The sequence below is a fragment of the Neofelis nebulosa genome, chromosome 3 (assembly GCF_028018385.1).
Source record: "Neofelis nebulosa isolate mNeoNeb1 chromosome 3, mNeoNeb1.pri, whole genome shotgun sequence".
In the NCBI taxonomy this organism is placed as follows: Eukaryota; Metazoa; Chordata; class Mammalia; order Carnivora; family Felidae; genus Neofelis; species Neofelis nebulosa.
The window spans coordinates 168,349,548-168,377,123 of NC_080784.1; the positions used below are offsets into that span (position 1 = coordinate 168,349,548).

The following is a 27,576-nucleotide window of genomic DNA, read 5'->3' on the forward strand; positions in this document are numbered from 1 at the left end:
GTGTATTAACACCACTCTAGGGACTTTTGGCAAGGGTACCTGCAGCTAGAAGACCACCACATACAAAGAAATGAAACTGGACTCCTACCTCACTCCAGATACAGCAGTGAACTCAAATGGATATAAAACTTTAACATAAAATCTAAAACCATAAAGCTATTAAAAGAAAGCATATGATAAATCTTTACCATAGCCTAGCAATGGATTCTTAGATTTGACACCAAAGGCATGAGTGACAAAGAAAAAATAAATAAATTGGATTCGTGAAGTTTGAAAACTTTTGTGCCCCAAGGAACATTATCAAGAATGTGAAAAGACAACTTACATGTGGGAGAAAATACTTTCAAATTGTATATCTGATAAGGATTTAATATCCTGAATTAATAAAGAACTCTAAGACTCCAAAAAAAAAAAAAAAACCAAAAAACAAAAAACAAAAACAACCCCTAAAACCAGACTTAAAAAATGGACAAAGAACTTGAATAGACTTTTTTTATAAAGAAAGTATACAAATGGCAAACAAGAACATGAAATGCTGTGAAACAACATTGGACATTAAAGAAATACAAATCAAAACCACAATAAAATACATTTCACACACATTGGGATGGTAATAATAATAATACTATCAAAACAAAACAAAACAAAACCACAAGAAATAAGTGTTGGTGATGTTGTGGAGAAATAGAAACCCTTATGTATTGCTGGTGGGAATGTAAAATGATGTAACCTCAGTGGGCAGTAGTTTGGCACTTCCTTAAAAAGTTCAATATAGAATTTTTTTCCCATATGACCTATGGTTCCACCTTGAGGTATATACCTAAGATTAGCAAAAACATATGTTCCCATGGAAACTTGTATGCAAATGTTTATAGCAGCATCGTTTGTAATAATCAAAAGGTAGAAACAACACAGATTTCCTTCAGCAGGTGAATGGATAGCCAAAATGTGCTTTACACTTACAATGGGACATTATTCACCGATAAAAGTGACTAAATACTGATAGCATGCTACCACATGGGTGAACTTGAAAAACATGCTAAGTGGGGCGCCTGGGTGGCTCAGTCGGTTAAGCGTCCGACTTCAGCTCAGGTCACGATCTCGCAGTCCGTGAGTTCGAGCCCCGCGTCGGGCTCTGGGCTGATGGCTCAGAGCCTGGAACCTGCTTCCGATTCTGTGTCTCCCTCTCTCTCTGCCCTTCCCCCGTTCATGCTCTGTCTCTCTCTGTCTCAAAAATAAATAAAACGTTAAAAAAAAAAAAAGAAAAACATGCTAAGTGAAAGAAGGTGGCCACAAAACGTCTTTGTATGATTCCTTTCATAAGAATTACCCAAATAGGCAAATCCATAGAGATGGACGACATTTAGTGGTTGCCAGTAAATGGAGGCGGGGAAAATGGGGGGTTGGTTGTTCCTTAATAGGAACAGGATGTTCCTCTAGGGTAATGAAAGGGTTTGAAACTAGAGAGAGGTGGTGGTTTGCAAAACACTGTGAATGTATAAATGCCGCTGAATTGTATACTTTAAAATGGTTAATTATATATTATTATATATATATTAATTATACATATATACACATATATATACATGTATATATGTATATATATATGAATTTCACCTTAGTAAAATAATTTTTAAAAGTCACGTATTAAAAAAAAAACAGCAAGGAATGAGCACATCAAAGATTTCCAAGGATTTAGACTCAGAAGTATCTTCTCAGATACCTATTTCAAAAATTGCAAATTTTTGAGTCAAAAGCAGAAAAAAAATGATGAGGCAAAAAATAAGAGAAAACTTCCATTCAGATAGTTTAAACAATAAAGGTGCATGATTTTCAGAGCACAAGTAATACAGAAAAAAAATTTAGGATAAAATTACATAATTGTTACTGACTTAATATTCCAGAAGGATGTAAATTTATATGTAAGTATGTGTCAGATAAAATAGAATGATGAAGTATTTGTTTAATAGAGGTTGTGAAGAAAATAAATTGAGGCAAATAAAGACAGATTTCATAGTATAAATGACATAGATGTATACATTAAAAGAGGCCAACAGGACTCTAATTAAATATACAGGAGAGATATATACATGAATAAATATTTAACTTTGAATCAATGGAATGTGTTAGAGTCAAGGTTGCTAGGTTGCAAGGTTGCTATCAAATGTACCAAAGCTTTTAAAGATTGGTTGTGAAAGTTAACATGTATAAAATTAAGAATCCAGGCTGTATTTGAATGTGTACACTTTATGTGAATTATTTACACTAAAGATGTAGGGATCCATCCAAAAGTCAGATGTTCGTATCAATTAAAACCGTTAGGTGGTAAGAACATTTTTAGTATTATCTCTACAAATTATTCTGTGTAAAGTTTTGTGATAAATATAATCCTGTGTGAGTGTATGTGTTATGTGCGTGTGCACAAGTAGAAGATGAACAAAAATCTGATGTCTTGCTTCAGTGGAACTTGAAAGCTGCGTAGCCATCCTACTCCACCTTCATTCCACCATTCCCTGTTTTCTGCCTCTATCTGTATCTGAACATCATCATCTGACTGATACAGAGCAGATACCTAAGCCAAACTCTAACCTCTTCAGATCTCTGTCTCTGAATTCATAGTCGGGTTTACAAGCTAGTGAGAGATCTTTAAATCATCTGCCCTCCTCATGCTTGTAAGGCCTTCTGTGATGGATAACCCACTCAGGTTAAAAACTATCACAGTTAAGAAATTAATATGCCCTGAGAGACAGAAGTCAAATTTTTCAACCTTTGAGATCTGGCTTCATGCTATGAATAGAATAAGAACAGAGTCTGGAGTCGGATCTGTGTCTCCCTCTCTGCCACGCCCCCCCTCCCCCCCCGCCAAATAAATAAACATTAAAACAAAAAAGAAAATAGAGCAAACAAGATAGTAGGCATAGGAATAGAAATTACAATATGGGGGTGCCTGGGTGGCTCAGTCGGTAAAGCATCTGACTTCTGCTCAGGTCATGATCTCGCGGCGAGTTCGAGTCCCGCGTTGGGCTCTGTGCTGACGGCTCAGAGCCTGGAGCCCACTTCAGATTCTGTGTCTCCCCCTCTCTCTGCGCGCCCCCCCGCCATGCTCATGCTCTGCCTGTCTCTGTCTTTCAATAATAAATAAATGTTAAAAAAAAAAAGAAAGTATAATATGTATCCCTTGGTATTAGAGACTTTGTTCCATTATATTGGGCTTTATCTGTTCAGTTTTTGTCTATTGCATTTATTTTGTGACTGTAGAGCCAGCTTGATATTTTTCAAAGATCTTTTTTCAAAGGAACTGCCCGTGTATCTTGCGATGATAAAAGCCTTCTTTGATATTTCTCTGAGTGTTCATGCTCAATTCATTCAACACCAGCGAAATACTTACTGAGCATCTATTTATCAGCACTGTTCTAGATCTTTGGGGGATGTACCTTAATAAAAATCAAACACAGTTCCCTTCCTGATGAGGTAACTGCCCCCTATTGCCAATAGAATAAGAAAGCACTTGGGTGATTTTAACCTTATAACTCAGGCTTTGTGCTTTCAAAGCTCCTGTGAGTAGACAGTACATTTGCAACATACCAACCTCATTTTGTGTTTGTATAAACATATCTATACATTTCTTTATTTTGTGAAATTGTGGCCCTGGTCCTTTCAGTTGCTTAACATCCTTCAGAACTTTATATAAATGAGAAATAATCATAACAGATTGGTCAATTATTACCTTTATATTTGAATTCAAATCACTTTTCAGATTTATTGATAAGTTTATGCCTATATGACTAAGTTTATATAAAAGTTTATATATGAACATATGAATATATGAATAAGATTATATATAAGAAATATATATTGGTATTTTTGTCTTAATATTATATTCAGCATGGAAAAGAGGGCTTTCTCTATTAAAAACTAAAATCCAATAACAAACATCTGTTAGGGTGTAAATTTGTCGGGTAAAAAAGTACAGGGAGGTCAAATGCTTTATATTTCATGCTTCATTCATGGCATATACAAGGGCCTTGGCTGCTTGTCTTATATGATGAATTAGGAAATAATTAAAATTCCAAACAAGATATATTTGGATTGCTCATTTTTCTTCTTAGTTCTACAGATTTCTATGATTCAGATTGACTGTATATACCAGGGAATCCAAAATACAGTGACTGAATATATGAGGGTCTTTTTTTTCCCATATAAAAGTCTACAAGTAGATGGTCCAAGGCTAGTATGGCCATACTATGGGCATCAGGGACTCAGTTTCTTTCTGTCTTTCTTCTTTGATATCCTTAGCATGGAGTTTTGCTTCATGGGCCAAAAAGGCTGTTGGTGCTACAGCCATCACATTCATATCCAGGAAACAGGAAGAAATAAGCAAAAAGGGCAAAAGACCTCTTCATAAGGTTTCCCAGTAGTCCCACCCAATAATCTCTATTTATATATCATTAGCCCAACTTGGTCTCGTAACTGAGAATCTGAGAAATTGCCATGTGGAATAAATTCAGTGTTCAAATATTATACTCTGACTAAATATTGGATTGGTAGCTAGTAGTTTCTGCTACCATAAGAAAAAATATAGTAGTTTGCTATAAAGGCCGTAAAATTATTAAGAGCACATATTCTGGAACCATGGTTTCTTGGTTCAAAATCTGGTTCTGTTACTATCAATTTAGGTCACTTCTGGCCAGTTTATTTTTTTTTTAATTTCTTTGCACCTTAGTTTCACCCCTCTGTGAGATTAGGATTATAAAAACTCCCTCATGACATAGTTTAAGGAATAAACACACACATACACATATTTGTACACACATGGAACACTTAGAACAATTCTGGCACATAATAAGTGCTATGCAATTATTTGCATTATTGTTACTATTTATTATCTATGACTTAATTCTCTCCTTCTTGTCAGGATATACATAAAGGATGGTCAGATCTTGCTTTAGTTTTAGTAGCAGTAATCACTTCCCAAGTGGCATATTTCGAGAGTTATGAACTCCGTAAACCTCTGGGGAAGACAGATCTGGGCAGGAATCCAGCTTCTTTGACATCATATCATCAGTGTTTTGTTTGTCTGAAGGGAATTTCAGAATCTTTCATATATGCTAGTGTGTATTCAATTTTAGTCAAGGCTCTTTTAATTACAGTGACGTGAAACACAAGTCAAGCTGTCTTATACCCCTTAGTTAACTTCATTTGTAATTAACCATGAGCTTGTGTAAGTGTAGACAAAAAACACATCTTAGATGTGCATTCCATCTCAAAATTCCATAACTGAGTCTCATTGGTTTAATACAGTTCACATTCTTGTCCTAATGCATAATCGTGGGCAGGTACACAATTATTAGCGGGACTTGGGTTACAAGCCACCCTTTGAACCAGTGGGTATTGTCAGATCCACTGTGCAAATGGAGAAGGACTAGTTCCTACAGGAAAGAAGAATTGTGGGCTCCTATTAGAAAAAGTAATTCCTCACACATCCTCACACTGCTGTTTGTATCGCATTTATATCTCGCTTAGCTCTGTGATGATGACCTTGATTTCTACTTCACTGAGAAAACTGAAGCAATTGGAAAGAACCTCCCTAGAATCCCAAAGCCTCATCTATTCAAGTGCCTACACTCACAAACTCTGCTTGACTATGTTTCTATACAATGCTGACCCTTTCACCTGTGCACTATAACTCATCCCTTCTCAGCTGCTTCAAGGACATTATTCCAACAATACCTGCCCATTCTCTCTAACATCAGCAGTGTCTGTGATCCTTTATAATCTCAACAGAAATACAAATAAGATGTTATTTACCTCATCCTCAAACCAAATTCCCATGACTCTACTAACCCTCTCTCTGCCACCTCATTTCATTTCTCTTCTTTTCAGTAGTTTTACTTGGAAGAGTTATGTTTATTTAATATCTTTAATTTTTCTTCTCCCATGATCTCTCAGACCCACTCAACTCAAGCTTGTCTCTACTGTTTCACCAAAACTATTCCTGTCGAAATCCTCATCATTGCTAAATCCAGTGGCCAATTCTCAGATCAATTTACTTGATCTAATAGCAGCCTTTGAAAGGGTACTTTCTTCCTACTAAATGAGAAGATATTTGTTGGAAACAATTTCTTCATTTGGTTTCCAAGATAGGCATATGGTCTTGAGCTGTCCCTTACTTTTCATGCTTTCTGAGTCTCCTTTGCTCCATACTCTTTTCCAGACCACTTAGATATCAGAGGGCTCGAGGGATCAATATTTAGCCATTCTCTTCTCTATATTTTCTACTTTGGGTAATCTCATCCTTGATCATGGTATGCTACAATTTTGATGGGATAATTACCAAATTTATATCTCTGTCCAGACCTCCTCCCTCCAACTGTCTTCCTTACATCTCCCCTTGGATTTTCAGTATACATCTCAAACTCACTATGCACAGAATTGAACTTTCATTCCTCCTCTCCTTAAAACCTATAACCTTGCTTATACCCTAGACTGAACCACCATCATATCTCTCCTTGATCACTGAATGTCTTAGTCTGCTTGGGATGCCACAACATAATGCCACAGACTGGGAGGCTTGAACAACAGAAATTTATTTTGTCACAATCCTGGAGGCTAAATATCCATCATCAAGGCCCAGCAGGGTTGGCTTCTGGTGAGAGTTTTCTTTCTGGCTTACAGATGGCTACCTTCTCATATGTCCTCACCTGGCCTTCACATGGGGTTGAGGGGGGACAAGGGAAAGACAGGGTGGACATTAATCCTATTGAGTCCTATTGAATCAGAACCCCATCCTTATGACCTCAATTAATATCAGTTACTTCCTTAGAGACTCCATCCCTAAATACAGCCACACTAAGCATTGAGGCTTCAACATGAATTTTGGAAGAATGCAAACATTCAATCCATAACACTGCACTAGACTTTTTGTTGTTTCTTGTTTCCACTCTTGTGGGACTTTGTTCCCAACATGGTAGCCAGAGGGATACTTTCAAAACATAAGTCAGATCATGTCACGCCTGTTCTCTAAACCCACTGGCTCACCAATATAGTCAGAGTAAAAATGAAAGGCCCTTCAGAAGTCAGTAAGTCTTAGTGCAGTATGAACTCGCTCCACCTCCAAGCTCTACTTCTGCTACCATTCCTATCTCTTACGCCTAGCCTAACATCCAGACTGGCCTCCTCCTTATTCCATGAACATGCCACTCATTCACTTATGAGCTTTGTCTCTTCTTACTGCCCAGACCTCTCTTACCGCAGATACCTGTATGGCTCATTCCTTCCATTTCCTTAGGGCTTTTCTAAACTGTCTTTTTCTCAAAGAGAACCACCTAACAGTCTACCTGAACTTTGTAAACAACTTCCCAATCCTATTTCTGTTCCTCCAGCCTACTCTATTTTTTTTCTCCATTGCATATATCATCTTTTGGTATGTTACAGAAAAATATTTTTTATGTAATTTGTCTCCCCCTCTGGAATTTAAATTTAAGGAGTGCAGTTATTTTTGTTTCTTTCTAAATGGATAGGCAATAAGTTGAATTAAGACAATAAGTAAATGAAAACTGATTTTAAATAGGTAGATGGTAGATATAGGTAGACAGACAAGCATATACATTTGTGAGTTCAAAAAGAGGTAGACTGGCAAAACTAAAATCGTATAAACTAAAAGGTAGTTTCTTAATTCTTTAAATTTTGAAGTCAGAGGGCTACTTCCAAAAGAAGATTGAATGGCTATTGGGAAAGCAATTAATAAAAATTATCCATTGCAATTGATCAGCTAATTATGTTTAGAAGGAACACAGTGCAGAGGGCTGCAATCACTCTGACACTAACTGTAAGGTCAAGGGGTTCCCAAGACTAGCCTCAGATTTGGTAACCTGCTAGAACTTATAAAATACACTGAACGCTGTTATACTCACGGTTATGGTTTATTACAGGGAAAAGGTACAGACTAAAATCAGCCACGGGAAGAAACGCATAGAGTCTGGGCAAAGTTCAGATGCAGAGCTTTGTCCTTTCCACATGGAGCCATGGGCAGCATTGCTTTCCTGGCATTGATATGTGACCATACATACAGAACGTTGCCCACCATGAAGGCTCACCTACACTTGAATGTCCAGAATCTTTGTTGGGGCTCTGTCACATAGGTATGGTTGACTGGTCTTGTGGCTGATCTCAGTTTCCATTGCCTAGAAGGACCAGCTAATGTGGCATAGTAAAAACAAACAAACAAACAAACAAACAAACAACAACAACAAAATGCCACCCTGGGGCGCCTGGGTGGCTCATTTGTTTAAAATCTGACTCTTGATTTTGGCTCAGATCATGATCTCACGGTTCGTGAGTTCAAGCCCCATGTCAGGCTCTGTGCTGATAGCATGGAGCCTGCTTTGGATTCTCTCTCTCTCTCTCTCTGTCTCTCTCTCTCTCTCTCTCTCTCCCAAGTAAATAAGTGAACACTAAAAAAACATAAACAACCTGCCACCTTAAATCCAGTTGTTACTGGCTGACTGGCCCATAGCCCTCAGGCAAACAAAGCCACTCCTCTCAGGTGTGTTATTCCAAGGCCTAGAGATTTCCTCCCAGAAGCTGAAGGCAAAGGCCAAACCTCTATTTGGGTAAGGTTGAAATTCTTTACTCAACATACACTATACGTTATGAAGCCAAATGTTAAATATCTAATTATTAGATTTTCATTTTGAGTTAACAATATACCTGCTTTCTTCATACTTTTATCAATGTTGTCTCTAGTCTTCTTCCTCCCTTCCCCATTCTTACCTTCCCTTTATCCTGTTTCCCTCATCATTGTCTGATTCTCTCAACATTTAGTCCTACTCTGGGGCATTCCTTTCCCCTCAGCAGCATGTCCAGCAAGTTATTTAATATTAGAAACATCTTGTTTACAGTGGAATTGGTTAGTGAAAAACCTGTTTCTTCCTTTAGTTCTAAAAAGCTATACACAAAATGGGCTCTGTGCACCTGGTATGTGAACATATGAGCTACATACTGTAGGTGGTCATAAAATTGGTACATAAGGAGAACATTCCACTAAAACTTTGGGGAGACCAGTCATCTGTCTGGCAGAAAATTCCTTAATTATGAGGTATCTGGTGTTCAGTAAATAGAGAATTGTGATCTGAAATAATGAATATAGATCTTTTTCTTTAATTATAAAGCAGCTAATACTCTTGAGTGCTTACTACATGTTTGAAAAAATACTGCACCAGGACCAAAGAGAGCTTAGCTTCTGTCTCCTGTCAGGTCCTGTCTCCACTTCTAGATTAAACAAGTGTGTAACCTCTCTAAACACGACTTTCTCCACTGTAAATGGATGTAAAATGTGTGTCATCTACCTCATAGAGGTGCTGAGAGGATCCATGAAACAGTATGTGCACAGGGTTTTTTAAGTCTTAAAGTAAACGGATACTTTTATTGCTTTATATATTTAACAAAGAGCAACTTTGATTATTTCCTGAGAACCAAGGATACTGTAGAATGTTCTGTGAATCCAAGTGGGGTGTGTGTGTGTGTGTGTGTGTGTGTGTGTGTGTGTGTGTGTGTTTCTTTCTTGAATTCAAGTTCCTTTAGCTAGAGTTTATAATCTCCGGTTCTGCAGTTTCAACTACTTCCCATATTCATATACAAGACCATTTCTTTCACTTTATCTGAACCAGCTGCTGAATACCATAGAGTTACATAGGATAGAAAAGATAGTAGATAGATGGTAAATAGATAGATTTTACATATAATATATCTTTTATTATCTTAATATATGCATATATAATTATGGGAACATATGTATATGTGTAGATGCTAGTCGTTTCCATTGTTTAAAAAGGGTGATTGTAAAAAATCTGAAAATTTGGTAAAACAGAGACTCGTATTCTTGCATGGCAACACTGTATGGGAACTGAGTAGCAACAGCCCCTTTGGACATGCAGTCTCTGGTCTGCCACAGCCCCTACTACTCCTCACTGTTGCCCACCTTACCTATGTATTTTCCCTGCCTAGTTCCTATGGACATAGGAATTTGCAGCCTATGATTAAGCCACGAAGAGATAGGAAAAAGCATTCCATAAGAACTGGACAAAAAATCAAAAGCAAAGAGAGAGACAGTTGAACTCACAGAAACAGTGGAGTGGTGCCTGGCAAGTGCTGGAGGGTGAGGAAAATAGGAAAAGGCTGGTAAAAGGGCACAAACTTTCAGTTATAAGATGAATAAGGTTTGAAGATCTAATGTATAGCATGGTAACTGTGGTTGATAATACTGTATTGTATTGAAACTTTCTAAGGGACTAGAACTCAAATGTTTTTGCCAAAGACGGGGGGAAAGGTAAATATGTGAGGTGATGGGTCTATTAACTATGGTGGGGATTTGACAATGTATAGCAATTCATCACATGGTACACTTTAAATATGTTACGATTTTATCTGTCAATTTATACCTCAAGAAAGGTGAAAAAAATTTTTAATTAAAAGCAAAAAAGAGAAACTCAGAAAGTCACTTGGAGCAGCCTTAGAAGGAGACGTACATGGTTTTAAATGGAAAGCAGCAAGAAGCTGGCCAAGGGAGTAGAATGCCTGGGTGGTAACAGGAATTGAAACCAACGAAAGGAAAGCCCGTGCAGGGCAGAAGCAGTCTCTGCAACACGCATTCCAGATCCCCGTCTTCCACAAGGCTTGGGCTGCAGAGTGCTAACAGGAGGCACACCTGGCATCCCAGAATTGACTTTGGCACAAGGCAGCACATGCTAATCAGCAAGCTGCCAGCCCACCAGCCGCCCTCCTTCCCGCTGTTGGCGACGCATCCCAGTCAGCCACTGCCAATTAGGAAAGTGACTGAGGCAAAATACATTAATAAACCATGGCAAGGAAAATTAGAAAGCCTTGCTAGTTCTAGTCTGGAGGCAGATTTAGAAGCTGTTTCGGGAATATAGGTGGCCTGGTTAAGCTTGATTGATGAGAATGACTTATTAGTAAGGGCACGGGAAAAGAGTTAAAAGTGTATCCTATGATTTTGTCGAGGATGTACAAGTATCACTTCAATAGAGTTATAACCATTCAAATCATGAGGGCAGATTATCCTATCCCATTGTCTATACCGAAATCTGTGTAATCATAATGATGAGGAAAAAAATACAATAGCATTTATTGTGCACCTTCTGGTCCTCATATACTCTCTTAGACACTTCAGATTTACTCATTATTTAATTCTGAAAAGAAAACAAAAACCAGAATTCCAGTTAGGAAAGTAATTATCCCCCTTTTCAGACAAGAACATTGAAACCTGGAGATATAAGCGACTATTTCATTATCAGACAGCAGGTCAGTAACAAAGAATTTGACCTTACAGCTCTTTGATTCCAATGCTTTCACATTTTCTATTGCACTGTTATGCTGTGAAACTACTTTTTCCTTTTTTTCCCTTTTTCTTTTAGAGCCTGAAGTCAGAAATATCCTGGGTGATTTCTTCATACAGGGCTAATTTCTGTTTGAGAGTCAGGCTTACTAAACATAGATCAGAACTTGAGGTGAACCTTCAGATTTGAGTTTGCTAGTTAACTGTTAGTATCAGTAGTTACCTATTAAGGTATTTCAGATTCCTTGCTTGCCCTATTCCTTGCCCCAAAGTTGATGCAATCTGATTACGGTTCAGCATCTAATATATTAAATGGCTTTTCAAAGTTCAGTCCTTCCAGGTGTCATATTCTGCGTTTTTAAGCAAAATTAACTGGGTTAACCCAGGTCTTTAAAAGTATAGCTCCATGAAATAACATCACTGTAGTCATTAGAAACTTCTGTTTAGTCCTAGGTGAAGAATTTGATTACTGCTTTTGACTGCAGTCTATAAAGTCATTTCTCTATAATTTACTTTGTTTTGGAACTCATCCGTGAAAGCTGATACCCTTATAGCATATATGAGGGAGAATTCAGGTGTTTCAAAAGGAGGGCGTTTTGCTTCAATTTTTTTGTAAATATAATTTTTGTTTTCTTCCTTCTAAGCTTTGCAATAACAAAATGGAAAATAATGTCTTTTATAGTCTGAGTATTTCACTGTTCATACAGGTTTAGGTCATTAAATATTTAGTTTCACTAGAGCAAAATTTTGACTGCATACTTATCCTTAGTTTTTAAACTGCCAAAAAAAAAAGCTATTATTTATTTTCAAAAATCCTGGTCGTTCAAGGAAATGATTTCCACTTGGGCGACTTTTTGTGATAAATTTTTTTTTAATAATGTATTATTCATCACAAATAACATACTATCTCCCAGCTAAATCACCTCAGGGAGCTATAAGAAGTCACCAAAACTATTAACATTTGAACAGTCACTCTGCATTTTATGGCAATGCAATTACAAAGCTGAAATAGTAAAAGGATTTGAAAACAATGGAGAGTTTATACAGATGGTGTTTTATGCAGTCTCCTGTTCTTTCATTGTCTTATTGTCATCATACTGGATATATTATTTTTTTAAACTCATGAAATCTGAATATTACTGTTTTAATTCAAGCTGCTTCAATGAAGTTCATAGACTGCGTGGCTTGTAGACAAGAGAAATTTATCTCGCATGGTTTGGGAGACTGGAAGTCTGGGATCCGGATGCTAGCATGATGGGGTTCTGGTGAGGCCCTCTCAGGTGTGGACTGTTGATCTCTCATTATGTCCTCACATGGCTGAAAGAGAGTTGCTTTCTGGCCTCTTCTTAAAAGGGCAGTAGTCCCATTCATGAGGGCTCCACCTATATGACCAAATCACCTCCCAAAGGCTCCACCTCCCTAACACTGGGGATTAGATTTCAACATATGAATTTGGGGGAACATAGACATATGAATTGTGCTGTCCAAAACAATTACTGTGACATTTATAGTAACACCAGACTAGATTCTTATTTCTTAAGTAATGAAATAGAGGTTCAGGGATTTCACAGTGCTCCTCCTGACCAGCTGCATTCAACCATTTTTACATCCAGCCTTACTTTCATCCAGAACGTCTACCTCTTTCCTGTTATTATTTGAGCTTAGATGTGAACTATGCTAGGTTTCTTATAAGTCACCTCTCAAATATAATAAATTATGGTTGATGGGCAATTCTTACAATACATTGGTCTTAAGTCATCATGACACTTCTAAACCCATGTGACAGCAAAAGGCTATCAAAATATGCCTAACCAAAGAGCTGAATCATAACCTTTTAGAAATCTAGGAAGAAAGTAGTTCAGTCATGAAGATGATAGGTTAACAAGACCAGAAATTTGTGGATCCACTCTGAAAAGACCTGAGGGCTTTCTTGGAACAATGGAAGAATGGAGGGTAATCTCAAAGCTTTCCTTTCTCTTCACTTGTAAGCCCCTTGGTTTCTCAAGATAGGAAATGAATAACTAAAGTAAAATAGCCCAAGGCTTTCTAGAGATCCATTTAAGCAGTGTAATCCTGTGTCTTTTGATTTTACTTAAACCACCACTAGATGGGACTCTTGCATCCTTGGTTTAGATTCTTAGCTTCTTTATGCAAACTTTGGGGGCCTTAATAAACTCAGAAATAACAGAGAAGCTAGTACCCTTTGTCTTACGGGTTCTAAAAGGGACATTCGCTTATATCATTTAATGTTCAGGCATATAAAATATATAATTCCCATTTTAGAGATAAAGTCACTGAGGCTGAGAGAGAGAGCAAAAAGGGAGAATCTAATATTTGTTGAGCAATTCTGTGTACCAGGCATATATGATGCTTCTACAATACTCCCAAATCCATTAAAAATACCATTTCCATTTTGCAGATGGGGGAGGGACTGAAGCTTAGGAAAGTCACCTAACTGCTCTGGCAGAAGCAGAATCCAAACTCTTGCCTGATTTTAGTGCACATTTCTCTGTGCATAGCCACTGCTCAAGCAATGTATAAACACTTTAATGCATGATATAACTTTAAAATTTCTTAAGATATTAGGGGCTTTAGCAGTAAAATGCAAGGGTTAGAATTCATGATCTTGAAAAATACATGATATGGTCATACAACTGACTTTGAAAGAGGATTCTATTTATAGATTAGGCAGGGTAATGTAGTAGTGTGGGTTTTTGAGATTGACTGCTAGTTTTGTATCCCACTTCCCCTACTTGGTAACAGTATGAACTTCAGTAAGGTAGTCAACTCACTTAGCCTCAGTTTCCTCAACCGCAAGTGAGTATGATGATAGTACTTATAGTAGGTGCTTCTAAGTGACACATTTTATTGTCGTATCTGGAGTAATATAAGAATATGAGACTTGTGTGCAACAGATTTATACTATCTTTACATCACATTTATATTACAATGTTCTGATTAAACTTACTTTATTTTAAAGCTTACTAAATTCTTAACTTGTATTTTCCTTCGTATAGAATTACAAATATGGTCCACCGCTGTTACTGTTCAGTTTTTAAAATTAGTTCTTTCAGTCAGTGAACCAACAGATAATGAGTATTCACTGTTGCCAGAATCTGAGTTAGGTGGCAGCATTTTCAAAAGACACAATGAGCCACATGCCCACAAGCCGCTCAGAGTGTGGAGGAGTGAGACAGAAGTAAAGAATTATGGGTGCCAAGAGAGAAGTATGTTAAAATAAGGTAAGAGCAAAAAGAAGAAACAATTATATCTGAAGAAGAAGACTTCAGAGAATCCCAAAGGGAAGAAGAATCAAGTCAAGCCTTGCAAATTAGTATGCTGGAAAAGGACATATTCTAAGCAGAGGGTACATAGTTATCAAAAGCAACATGAAGCTTATAGAGAACAACCAATTATTGATGGGTGTGCCTTAGGCATGGGATTCATTTATTTGTAACGATAGTTAGACAGATGGAGGCCAGTTCCTCTACAGCCTTACACCCCATGCTAAAGCCATGGAAACTGCTTGAAGGGTGTTTTAGCAAAGGAGTAAGATCGATATATTTGAGCTTGGCGAAGAGTCTTATACGGAATAACAGATAAAAAGACTGAAACGGTATGAATGATACAGGGTGATCATTAAGAGGTAATTGACATCAGCTGGGTGAGAAATAATAAAAGCGTAAAATAGGACAATGGGTATTGGTGGAGAGGGAGTTACAGACTTGAGATGTTGACACTAGGGAGGGAGAATATGCAGGACCTGGTGAGTCTGAAGGGTTTGAGAAATGCAGGCATTGCAGAATACCCCTAGATTTCCAACTGAGTGACTAGATAAATGTACTGTTCTCCCCTACAATAGAGAATTATGGAAGACATCGTAGGTTTTGGTTCAGTTGTGACAGTTTAAAATTTGAGATTTCTGTGGGACTCCTTTGTGTCGGATTACTATAAAAGTTTTCTCTGCTCTCCCTGTCCCTAATCTTACCTTCATTCTATGCGGTACAGCAAAAGTGATCTTTCTGAAGCTCAAATTTAGTTATATAACCCTCTCCTGCATGAGCCCTTTCTGTGGCTTTACAATGCAACCACTGACTGAAACGTTTACCATGATTACAACTTTGTGAGGCCTCCCTAGCCTAACCCACTCTATTAGCCCCCTTTTGCTATGTTGACCTGCATCAGACCTAGTACCATGTTTTTCCTTCAATAAACATATTTCCCAGACTTTTCAAATCTCCTTTTATGTCTTGCTTCTTCCTGGAAACCTCCTCTTACTCCAAAATGTGAATAGATATCCATAGGGAGTCTTAGAGGACCCTATACTTTTCCATCATTTGCTATACTGTCTGTGTAACATGTCTACCAATTATCTGCATCTTCTGGTAGATTATATTCTCCTTGAGCATTTCATTCATGTTTTTATATAGGCATGTTTAACAAAGTGACAGGCATGTAGGAGACTGAATACATCTTTAATGAGGAAATGAATGTCGTATAGGAGATTCAGTAAATTTTGTGGAGATATTCAGGAGATGTTCAGATATTTGGGACTGGAGCTCATGAGATATATCCTTGAAGATCTTCATGATATGGAAGGAGGTTAGGAAATGGGAATAAATGGTACTGTCAAGAGAGAGCAGTAACATAAGAAGACTAGAAAAGCAGCGTGTTGCTTTGTGGAATGTGAACAATTAAGTGATCAGTGGTGAAGGACAGCCCACAAAGAGAATGGAAGAAGAGTAGTTAAAAGACAGAATGTGTATCGAATACTGGTAGCTGTGGAGTCTCTACTTAACGGGACTGCACAGTTTAGAAGTGGGCCTTGGGGCTGTCTTAAGCTGCATTTGCACAGCCATTACATTGGCATGAGTAGCCGGAGGCCAGTGTGTGTCTGTTCAGTTTAGATGTATTTATCAGGTAGTTGGGCACGTTAGAGGGTCAATACAAAACATTCCTTTCTTCCTTTCCTAAATTTTCATAGGAAAATTTCTGGATAGTCCCAAGTGTACATTTGTTAGATGATTAATTGTCTTTTAATAACTTACAGAATACTAGAAATCTTGAGTCCACAGTGGACTCCCAATCAGGACTACCTTTCTTTGCCTCTCTTATTGCTCGATGTAGTCGTATGACTAGTTCTCAAAGACATAGGAGCAAAAATTAAGTATAATTTTCCATTTGTAGCCTTAGGCTCAGAAACTTGCCCTTAAAGTGAGTGGATGTGGCTCTCCTCCTTTCCCCTTTTGTTTGCTGAAATGCAGATCAGGTGTTGGCAAGCCCTCTTGAACCTCCAGAACATGGGCAACACCTTAAAAATGGAAAAGAAATAAGAAAGAGGAAGCCTAAGTCTTTGGTACCAAGGCCATCATGTCCTTGGATGTCTTATACCAAAATTGTCAAAGGAAAGTTGGGAGGTGGGGGCTTTCAGTGTATTTTGTCCACTTTCCTACCTGTTCCAGACCATAGTCTTTACCTGGTGCTTAGCTTAATAACTTTCTAAAGCTTAACTAACTGTAACATTATATATGTGTAATATGTATATATACATATATATCTCCACATTATGTACTAAATATTCTCTATATTCCATATACACACTATTATATATACAATATTTTGAATGAGGTTATTGAACACATAAAATGTTTCTATAAAAACTCTGTTGCAATGATCATACATACTCTCTAATCTTAAATATTACAAGGCATCCATTTCCTTGGAAATTGAATTCTGGAAAAAATAGCTGGCATTAGGCTATTTTTTTTTTAATTTTTTTTTTAACATTTATTTATTTTTGAGACAGAGAGAGACAGAGCATGAACGGGGGAGGGTCAGAGAGAGAGGGAGACACAGAATCCGAAACAGGCTCCAGGCTCTGAGCGGTCAGCACAGAGCCCGATGTGGGGCTCGAACTCACGGACCGCGAGATCATGACCTGAGCTGAAGTCGGACGCTTAACCGACTGAGCCACCCAGGCGCCCCTGCATTAGGCTATTTTTATGTATTTATGTATTTAACTCCAAACACACACAAATATAGGCACTCATTTCTGTTTCTGTACCTCAACAAATAGGGTACTTGCTTCATAAACTATATTTATTCATTCATTTAATGCAAAAATATGTTCCAGGCACTATGCTACACCTTTCAGATACAAGGTAAACAAGAAAGATATAATTCCTACTCTTCGCAGAGGTTACAGTCTGTCTGAGGAGATAGGAGGGTAAACAATATATATAACATATGTTATGAATGTTGTGTTTTGGGAATATGCAGGGTGCTCTCTGGTAACATGAAAGGGGCACTTAACCCAGATTTGGAATAGTAACTGATCCTCATAGCTTGAGGCTGTGTTACTGATTCTCTGGAGTCTCTGAATATTCATATACATTTTCATGTATGTACTTTCACATTCATCGTGATTGCAAATAAATTTTAGTCTGTAGCCATGAGCTTTTAGCATAGTGCTAATTTAACAGTGTATATAGATGTTAAATTAGGGTTAGTAACACTACTGTATGAAGTTCTTACTTTCAATCTTAAAATATAATTTTGATTTTGCTTATGGGGAAAGAATTAAATAATTGGCCAGATTTCACACATAACATTTTTTGCCAAAAATACAATCAAGGCAGTTAATGCGTGTGTTTGGTGGGGGGTTGGGGGAGTGGAATATTAGGTAAGCTAATTGAATAAATTAGGTGCATAGAATTAAAAACTTGGTTTTTCTTGAATTTTCCTATTTTCCACAAGTTATTTTAAAATGATGTAAATACAGCAATATTATAGCAATACTCTCATAATTCATTTTGATTCATGTTTATATGCTTTCAAAGTCCCCCTTTTAACATTCAGTTAGCAGGAACACAGTGAACTGTCAGAGCATCTATGTTTCAAATTTAATTATGCTGGCCGAATTCAGAGATTTCCGAATTTGCCTTATGACTATCAGTCATCTGCTGACATCAGTTCCAGAAGGTTGCCTATATTATATTGATTGCTAAATGTTCCCCAGTGTTTCTGATTATCTGTCAAGCTCAACTACCCAGAACACAACCAGAAATTCAGAAGTAGAAAAAATAGACATCTGACTAATAACATGGGAAGTTATACAAAATAATGCATTAAAATCAAGGCACTGGGTTCCAGGCTTCAGCACCGACATGTGAAGAGCTTGCAAGTTGTCACTCTTATCCTTGCCACAAGAAAAAGCTGAGCAAACTGAAAATTAAAGACTTTTATTGCATTTGTAAGAGAATCGAGGTGACAGGCAAAGTGCCATCCCAAACTGTGAAGAGGCAGACACATTGAGAGGGATGCAGCTAAGGTTTTTTTTTTTTTTTTAACCTGAAAGGGATGCTACTAAAGCATCATGCACTGCAATGATACACTGAGAGCCTTATCTATAACTGAAGCCATGTCCAGGAGAAGGGACCGGGCAGAAACTCATCCCAACCAACAGGAGGGCGATCCTCCCACTCCAGCCCCTCTGGCCTCGCTCCCTCATCTAAGGGGTGTGAACTCATGAAAACTCAACAGAGATCAGAACTTCAAGGAAATGGATTGGGCATACGGCATCCAGGGAAGGGAGTAAGAAGAATGGGGAATAAAAGTACCAGAGGAGACACAGTTGTGAAGATTACAGCCTAAGACACAGTCCCACCGGAAGACTGAGGTTCAATCAGAAGATTATAGAACAGCCCCCCTCCCTTACGCCTTCCTGCCACACCAGCAAAGCTCCAGGAGTGACCTAGCAATAGCTTTTAGCAGAAAGATCTGAAGTCTGGGAGGAAGAGTGCTTTGGGAAGTCCAAAGTCAAGAGGGTAAAACCGCAATAAGAAAATGAAAGGAACTTGGATACTGTGGCACCTATAATGATAGCAAACACTAAACCTATAGCCAACACTAAACACTAGTGTTTAGCAAACACTAAACACAGCCACCCTATAGCCAGACTGACATAAATCCTGCACTGAACGTCTGTTTATCTCAGTTTCCATTACCCAAATGAACATGGTCAAAGTTCAACGAAACCGTATCGGGGATGTGTGTCAATTATATCTCAATAAAACTTGGGGGTGGGAGGGTGGATGAAGAAAAATAGAAGGCATGCCAAAAAGAAAAAATACAAATCAAACTAGTTGGAAGAGGAAAAGCAGACCACAGAACCAGACTCAGTTATGACAGAGATGTTGGAATGATTAAACAAGGAATTAAAAATAACTAAGATTAATCTGTTAAGTCTGTTAATGTCCCTAATGGAAAAAATAAATAACATGCAAGAGATCAGTCATGTAAGTAAAGAATTGGAAGCTCTAAGAATCAAAAGGAGTGATCTTACATAAGAAGTGATCATGCCATTACCCTGCTTAAAATGAACAGTATAATGTTTCCCATTGCTCTTGATGAGAAGTTAGATTACCTTAACACCATCCAACAGGTTCTGAATGATCTGGCTCCTGCCTCCCGCTCTGGCCTCATCTTCCATGAAACTCTAATCTGTCTTCCTGCCTTCCAGGCTTCTTTTCATTTCTCTTAAATGCTTTCCTTATGTCCCTGGCTTCCTATGCATGCTATTTCCCCAGTCTAGCATTATCTTCCCTTGCCTGGTGACCGCTTTAACTTTTCCCCTTATTTCCTTAGCGAAGCCTAACTCAAATTCCCAGTCTAGGTAGATCACTTGATTACAGTCCATCATAGACCTTGCCCAGTTGTGATGTTAGGTTACTTTGTGCTCTTTTAAAAAAATATATATTTTAACTTTTATCTTTTTGTGGCTTTGCTCACATTCCGTTCACAGCTCTACCACGTGTAGCACAAAATGAGGACTAAATGTTTATGTGCATTATAAAATTTTTTTTAACGTTTATTTATTTTTGAGACAGAGAGAGACAGCATGAACGGGGGAGGGTCAGAGAGAGGGAGGCACAGAATCCGAAACAGGCTCCAGGCTCTGAGCTGTCAGCACAGAGCCCGACGCGGGGCTCGAACCCACGGACCGCGAGATCATGACCTGAGCCGAAGTCGGCCGCTTAACCGACTGAGCCACCCAGACGCCCCTATGTGCATTATAAAAGAAGGAATAGATTTCTTGCAGGTATCCTAATGAAGTTAATGCTTATCAGTTGCAGATCATTGGAGACGTAGTTTCAGTAAATATGTATTAATTCATTTAGAAACTATTTGATGGCCTCCTACTCTCTGCTGAACACCCTTTTACCTTTGGGGGAGAAGACAACGAACAAGGCTCTACTCCATGTAGTTCACTGGGAGGATACAGTCATGTAAACCAACAGAAAATTCAAGAAGGACACAATGTGATGGAGGTAGCCATAGGACCAGGTCACAGGTGCCTTTAGGGGTGAAATCCTGCAGAATGCATCAGCGGAGTGTGCTCTCTGAAGTGCAGGAATCTTTGCACTCGTGTTCGTTGGTGTGTTCCCAGTGCCTACAAAAATAACTGGCGTTGAGTAGGCACTCAGTAATGTACTTAGGGAAGGAAAGATAATTAGGTATTCTTAAAAAAGAGGGGGAAGGATCCTAGGTAGAGGAGATAATATGTTGCCTAGACTGACAAATTGCTCAAACTGAGAAAACATTCATGTCACTGCAGCTTCAACCTCAAATATGAAAATGGCTTCCTTTAGGTCATAGGGGCCTTTCTCCGAGAAAAATGGCTTCAGGAAGAAAAGGATTGGGTAGAGGGATGTGAGTTTTAAATGTATTAAGTCCAGGATACATTCAGGTAAGCAAAAAAAAAAAAAAAAAAAAAAAAAAAAGTTATAATCCTTCACAATATTGTGCACACTAAAAGTGTCCTTTCAGACATGTTCTTCTAGATTATAGTTGATGGTTTCTAAATTCTCACAAATTTCAATTTAGTGGAGTTTGAGTTTATTAGGCTTTATGACAAGATATGTTATCTAAGTTCTCATTTCTGCACCTAACACAAAATTTCAGTGTTTTTATCCTTCAGATGTAGGACAGTCACGAGTTAAAATTGCAACCTTAAAAATAAAATAAGTGCATTTATTACTCTATTTGTAAGTGCTAAAAAAAAAAAACAAACCTAGCACTTTTGTTTTCAGAATGTCTGTTTTTTTTTTTCTGCCATTTCTGCCAGTAACCAGCAGGTGGTGTCACACAATTTTACATTTGTGTCCTATTGTGGTTGTGCCGTTTGGTTCCCAACACTTCCACCCCACACCCCAACCACAAACACTCACACACAACATCTGATGGGGATGAAAGTCTAAAGGAGGACTGTATCGTATCGTATCGTATCGTATCGTATCGTATCGTATCGTATCGATTTTGTTTCATTTCATCTTGTTTCATTTCATTTCATTTCATTTCATTTCTCTGATTTAAATCTCTCTTGACTTTGCTTTCAGGGTAATATTTTTCTGTACATGCACTGAGGCACCTTTTTTTAATAGAGATACCGGTTCACATGCAGTAACTCTTTGGTCACTGTATCAACATTATGGGAAAACACTATTCATAATCTTCACTTCACAAATGAGGATACTGTGGAACAAAGGGGCTGGGGAATGTCCCCCAAGGTCACAAGATTAAGATTTAGGCATCTGGCTGTGGAGCTCACAGTTTCAGTCTCTGTGCTGAAATCACCCCCCCCCAACCCCCCGATTTGATTTTATACTCTCAACACATATTTGCAGCCAACACTTGGTGTTCCTTTACTTTGATGCTATTTGTTCAGCTCCTGAGTTCAGGTCTTGCCACTTATACCTTACATAAGAAATGTTAACATAGAATGAAACCAGAATATCAAAGAACTATATGTCAGATATTGTCTGTGTGTGGGGAATGGTGACACATATTTCACATATATGCATCGAATTTTAGTGCTAAAAGCACTGTAAGTTATTTGCCTTTTGTTTTACTGAGAAAGAAACTTAGGCCTCCCAAGGACGCATTGAGTTATGGTAGTCACACAGAGGAGATAAAGAGACAGTCTGGTAAAGAAATGTGGGAACATTCATTTTTGGAGGCCCTAGTAGGTATAGAAAAATGCCCATTGTTGGCAGACAGGCATGTGGAAGGTCTGAGCTTACCAAGTAAGTGCACCTCTTTTTTTAATGCCCAGATCTTCTATTTATAGTGTCATGGGAACGGGCGAGGCTGAACTAGCAGGCAGGAAAGCTAGCATATGAGAACCACACCCTTCCAGTGAAAAGAAAAAAAGGGGAAGGGGGGGGAAAGGTAGAAACTCATAGTCCGTGTTACCAATTTTATTGTCAAGTTTACACAGTCAGATGAAAGAAAAAAATTAGATATAGGGAAGATTTGAATATGGTGAAAAATAACCTCATAGTAGACTCATTGAATTGCTAGAATGTTTTAGTAGTTTGAATGACTAGACCCAGATCTAATTTTAAACTAGCAGTGTAGAATTAGAATCATAGTTAAATTTGTGGTTTGCCATAATTTGAACTTTGCATTTTTTGATTAACCTACTTTAAATTAGTCAACATTCATGTAATGATTAATCATTCCCAGAAATTCACACTTGAATTATAAATGATAAATGTCATCAGGTATCCCTTCTTTAAATTAAAAATCTTGTATTTTTTTTGTCTTATCGCAAAAACAAAGCAAGTTCACTGCAAGAAAAAAGGAAAAAATAAAAAAATGAATTGCCTCCAATGTTAATTCCCCAAGAAACTAATATTACCATCTTAGATTATATCCTTACAGATTGTATTCTTTCATGCTTGTCTAGTAAAATACCAAAGAAATGAAACAACAAAAAATCAGTCACAAGTCCATTGTCTATTTTATCCATCCAGACCACATAACACTTTCTTCCCCAAAGTGGTAACTGAAGTGTCCTTTTTCATTTTATGTTCTATTTACTAAGCTCATACAGGTATATCTATATTGATACAAATATCCAAGTGCAGATATTTTCATGAAAATTGAATCATGAACTATTTTTAAGCAAAATGTATGGTAGATACATTTGCAATGAATTAACAGCCCTGCTTTACTCTTTGTAATATTGTTGTGGTATTACTAGTATAGGTAATCAACAATTTATTAAACTATTTCCCAATCGATGAATATGCCAATGGTTGCCGCCTTTTTACTTTTACAAGATGTGTTCATGTAAAGAGCCTTGTGTATCATTTATCGCTTTATATTTTCCTGCTGTCATTTCAGTAAGAGACATTTCTAATAGCAATAGTGATAACAAAAAAGAATTAAAGTAGCTGACATTTCCTGAACACTTATGATGTGCCAGATTTTATGCCAAATTCATACTAAACCGTCACAACGTACCTCTAAAGAAGGTAGAGTTTATAATTCTATTTTGTATTTGAAGAAAGTAATGGTTGAGGAACTTGCTGTAAGTCACAGAAAAACAGCAAGTATTGGAGCCAGGATTCAAGCCCAGGCCATGTGACTGGGAGGCCATCGGAGGACATAACAGTACAGTTAACCAGTATTTTATACTGCCCCGCCCCATCTAGAAGAATTGCTGGGGATCAGGGTAGATACCAGCAAAAATGGTGGAGTACGAAATTCCAAATAAAAGCCTCCTGGTATTAGGGTGAGGAAATGGGGCTCATTCAGAAAGTATTATCAGCACTTTATGGTGCCTCCCTGGAAGACATTTGCAAAAAGCTTGTCTTTGTATGTTACCTGACTCAGAATTCTCCTGGTGCAAAAGTTGCTACCAGGAAGATGTCACTGAAAGTATTTATAGGCAGATGTTTTAGTTGCTTCTGCCTGAGGTGATGGATAACATTTGGGACAAACAATGGTCTGACCAAAGAGTTTGGGAGGAAGGGCTAAGGAAGAATTGTACAAAAGTAGTTTCAAAAGCACTGACATGTATTTTGGAATCTAAAAGTCCACGTGTATACACAGAGCTTTGTGAACACTCAATAAAGACCCGAGACAGTCGGTTAAGCGTCCGACTTCGGCTCAGGTCATGACCTCACGGTCCACAAGTTCGAGCCCCGCGTCGGGCTCTGTGCAGACAGCTCGGAGCCTGGAGCCTGCTTCCGATTCTGTGTCTCCCTCTCTCTCTGACCCTCCCCCGTTCATGCTCTGTCTCTCTCTGTCTCAAAAATAAATAAACATTAAAAAAAATTAAAAAAAAAAAAAGACCCGAGAAAGCCCTAAACTTTCACCTCTTGAGGCCCTACAGAAGCAGAAGGTGTATGTATGCTAAAGCAGGGTTGTAAACTACCTGGCTGAAAGTTGAAGACATATCCCAACCTACACACGGAGCCACTTGGCAAAGACTGAGGAAATGTTTTGTTCCAGGTATTTAAGGAAAACTGTCTAATCATCAGATAGCCACCACACTAAAACAAACAAACAAAATCCCAAAGAACTCAGTGGCCCCAAACAAAAAGAATCAGACTTTACAGAATAAGTTAAGAAAAGTCACTAGGGGTGCCTGGGTGGCTCAGTCGGTTGAGCGTACAACTGTTTATTTCGGCTCAGGTCATGATCTCGTGGTTCACAAGTTGAAGTCCTGCAACTGGTTCTGCCCTGACAGCTCAGAGCCTAGAGCCTGCTTCGGACTCTGTGTCTCCCTCTTTCTCTGCCCCTCCCCCTCTTGTACTCTGTCTCTCTCTCAAAAATAAATAAAACGTTAAAAAAATTAAAATAGTAAAAATAAAATACCTATAAATACATTTAAATTTAAAAAAAATTAATGCTTATTTTTGAGAGAGGGAGAGACAGAGCGTGAGTGGGGGAGGGGTAGAGAGAGGGAGACACAGAATCCAAAGCAGGCTCCAGGCTCTGAGCTGTCAGCACAGAGCCCAATGCAGGGATTGAACCCACGAACCACAAGATCATGACCTGAGATGAAGTCGGACGCTTAACCGACTGAGCCACCCAGGCGTCCCTAAATCTTTATGACCTTGAATTACGTAACAATTTCTTAGGTATGACACCAATTTGTAATCCCTATTCAGAAAGGATGCCCATTGCTGACATTCTCTTCAACACTAGCGTGGTATAAATCTTTTGAAGTTTGCTAACATTTTGGTGACTATATTGTTTTAAAAAGGCATCTTGGGGCACCTGCATGGCTCAGTCAGTTAAGCATCCTTCAGCTGATCCTTCGGCTCAGGTCATGATCTCACAGTTCGTGGGTTCGAGCCCCACGTCGGGCTCTGTGCTGATCGCTTGCTCAGAGCCTGGAGCCTGCTTCAGATTCTGTGTCTCCTTCTCTCTCTGCCCCTCCCCCGCTCACACTTTGTCTCACTCTGTTTCTCAAAAATAAATAAATGTAAAAAAAAAAGAAAATTTAAAAAGGCATCTCATTATCACTTTGTTTATATTTCCTTAACTGCTAAGGAAGTTAAATATATTTTCCTATATTGATTTGTCATTTGCATTGCTATATTTTGCATGTGTGTGTGTACATGTGTGTGCATGCATGCGTTTGTGCAAGCACATGCGTTGGGGAAGATGTGGTTTTGCTTGTGGATATGTGTGGTTTTATCTGTCTTGTTTCCTGTTTAAGTATTCTCCTGTACCCAGTTGTCAAAAGAATACATCTTCACAGTCGTCTAAAACCTTGCACTTTGAGACATGAAAGGGCAGTGAGTTTCTGTAAATGTGTTTTTTAATATTGACTTAGTAGTAGGTGAAGTAAATTTACTTTTCTACCTTTTATTCCTACTACTACCGTCATATTCCTAGATGCATTCACTCATGATGAAAGACTCACTGCTATTTTGAATTCCTAACTCTATTGCAGATGAGAAGAAAAGGCTGCTTTATTTATCCTCAGGGAAAGCAAAAAATACAATAGTATACAACTTTAACATATGAATGAACATTTCTTTAACATTTTAACTCTTTTAATTTAATGTGTCCTCTATGTACGAAATTAAACTTCTATTGGATCTCTGATAAAACAGGTAATTGCAGACATTTGACTGCTGATGTTACAGCTTACCTCCTGCGTTATTGCTTTCTTTTTACTTAATCATTATGACTTCCCTGACTACTGGCAGAAAAGCTCTGCAGTGAAAGGAACTAAATTATTTTTTAAATGAGCAGAGTATAAAATATTCCTTAAAATGTAGTGATTTGCATTTTATAAGATTTAGGGTTTAGTTGCTTGTTTTATTTTCTATAAATTCTAAGCTTCGTTATGAAAGAAATTATGTCCTCATGACGCTAAGCGATCCAGAATTAATTTCATATTTAGGTAGCTATACTTAGAATGAAGAACTTCTTAATCATAGTTCCATTGTGATCACTGGTGTGGATGATTGGTCCATTGCTTAGCATGTTTTAAATAAACGATGAATAAATGCATGTGAGGCTTTGTGTGAGATTTTTTGAAAATAATGTTAATGCACGATGGATCAATTTAAAGTACGTACTTTCCTCATAGGAAATTCTACTTCAGTTATCACCAACCTTTGTACCCTTAACAGTATTCAAAAGAGAAAAAGGAGATTCATAGCAACAAAAATGAAAACTTAAAGCATTTCAGAGTTATTACTTCAAGAATTATAACAGCCATTTGTGATAATTAACTTTGCTCTGTTCTTCCAGTTTTTTTTTTTAAGTGGATACAGTGGCAGTGAAAGTAACTTTGAAAAAAGAATATTTCCAATGCTGTCTTGTATCTGTTGATGTTTTTGGTTCCTGTCTTTCTGCAGGAGTCACAACTGTTCTAACAATGACAACTCTAAGCATCAGTGCTCGGAACTCCCTCCCCAAAGTGGCTTATGCAACCGCCATGGACTGGTTTATTGCTGTTTGTTATGCATTTGTGTTCTCTGCCTTAATTGAATTTGCAACTGTTAACTACTTCACCAAAAGAGGATGGGCTTGGGATGGGAAGAGTGTAGTCAATGACAAGGTAAGTGAGAATCCCCTAACAGATTTAGTTTATAACAGACATGTTCCTAAAAATTGACATTAAAAACATTCAAATATAAATTGTGTGTGTGTGTGTCTGTGTGTGTGTGTGAATCATATTTCTTTTAAAGTATGCTTTTGCCTGAAATCCTTTAGGAGTGCTTGTTAGAGTATGACTTCTGTTGAAACCACTCCCTAGCATCTGCTGAGCTCTGACTGTGTGTCAGGCACTGTGCTAAGTTGTTTACATATGTTCTATCACGTAATCTTTACAACTTTATGACTAGTGTCTCTTTTTAATTCTCATTGTTCTGATGAAGGAGCTAAGGCTTAGTGAAGTCATTTACTTG

At 37.9% G+C, this 27,576-nt stretch overlaps 1 protein-coding gene across 4 annotated transcripts in view; it reads left to right on the forward strand.

The window, feature by feature from the left end:
• The window catches only part of GABRA2 (gamma-aminobutyric acid type A receptor subunit alpha2), a 128,181-nt gene that overhangs the window by 87,370 nt on the left and 13,235 nt on the right, over positions 1-27,576 (forward strand). For all 4 annotated transcript variants that reach the window (XM_058722706.1, XM_058722707.1, XM_058722704.1 and 1 more), the window contains one exon: positions 27,025-27,227. In XM_058722706.1, coding sequence (XP_058578689.1) covers positions 27,025-27,227 — 203 coding nt within the window. The remainder of the gene's footprint in view (positions 1-27,024; positions 27,228-27,576) is intronic.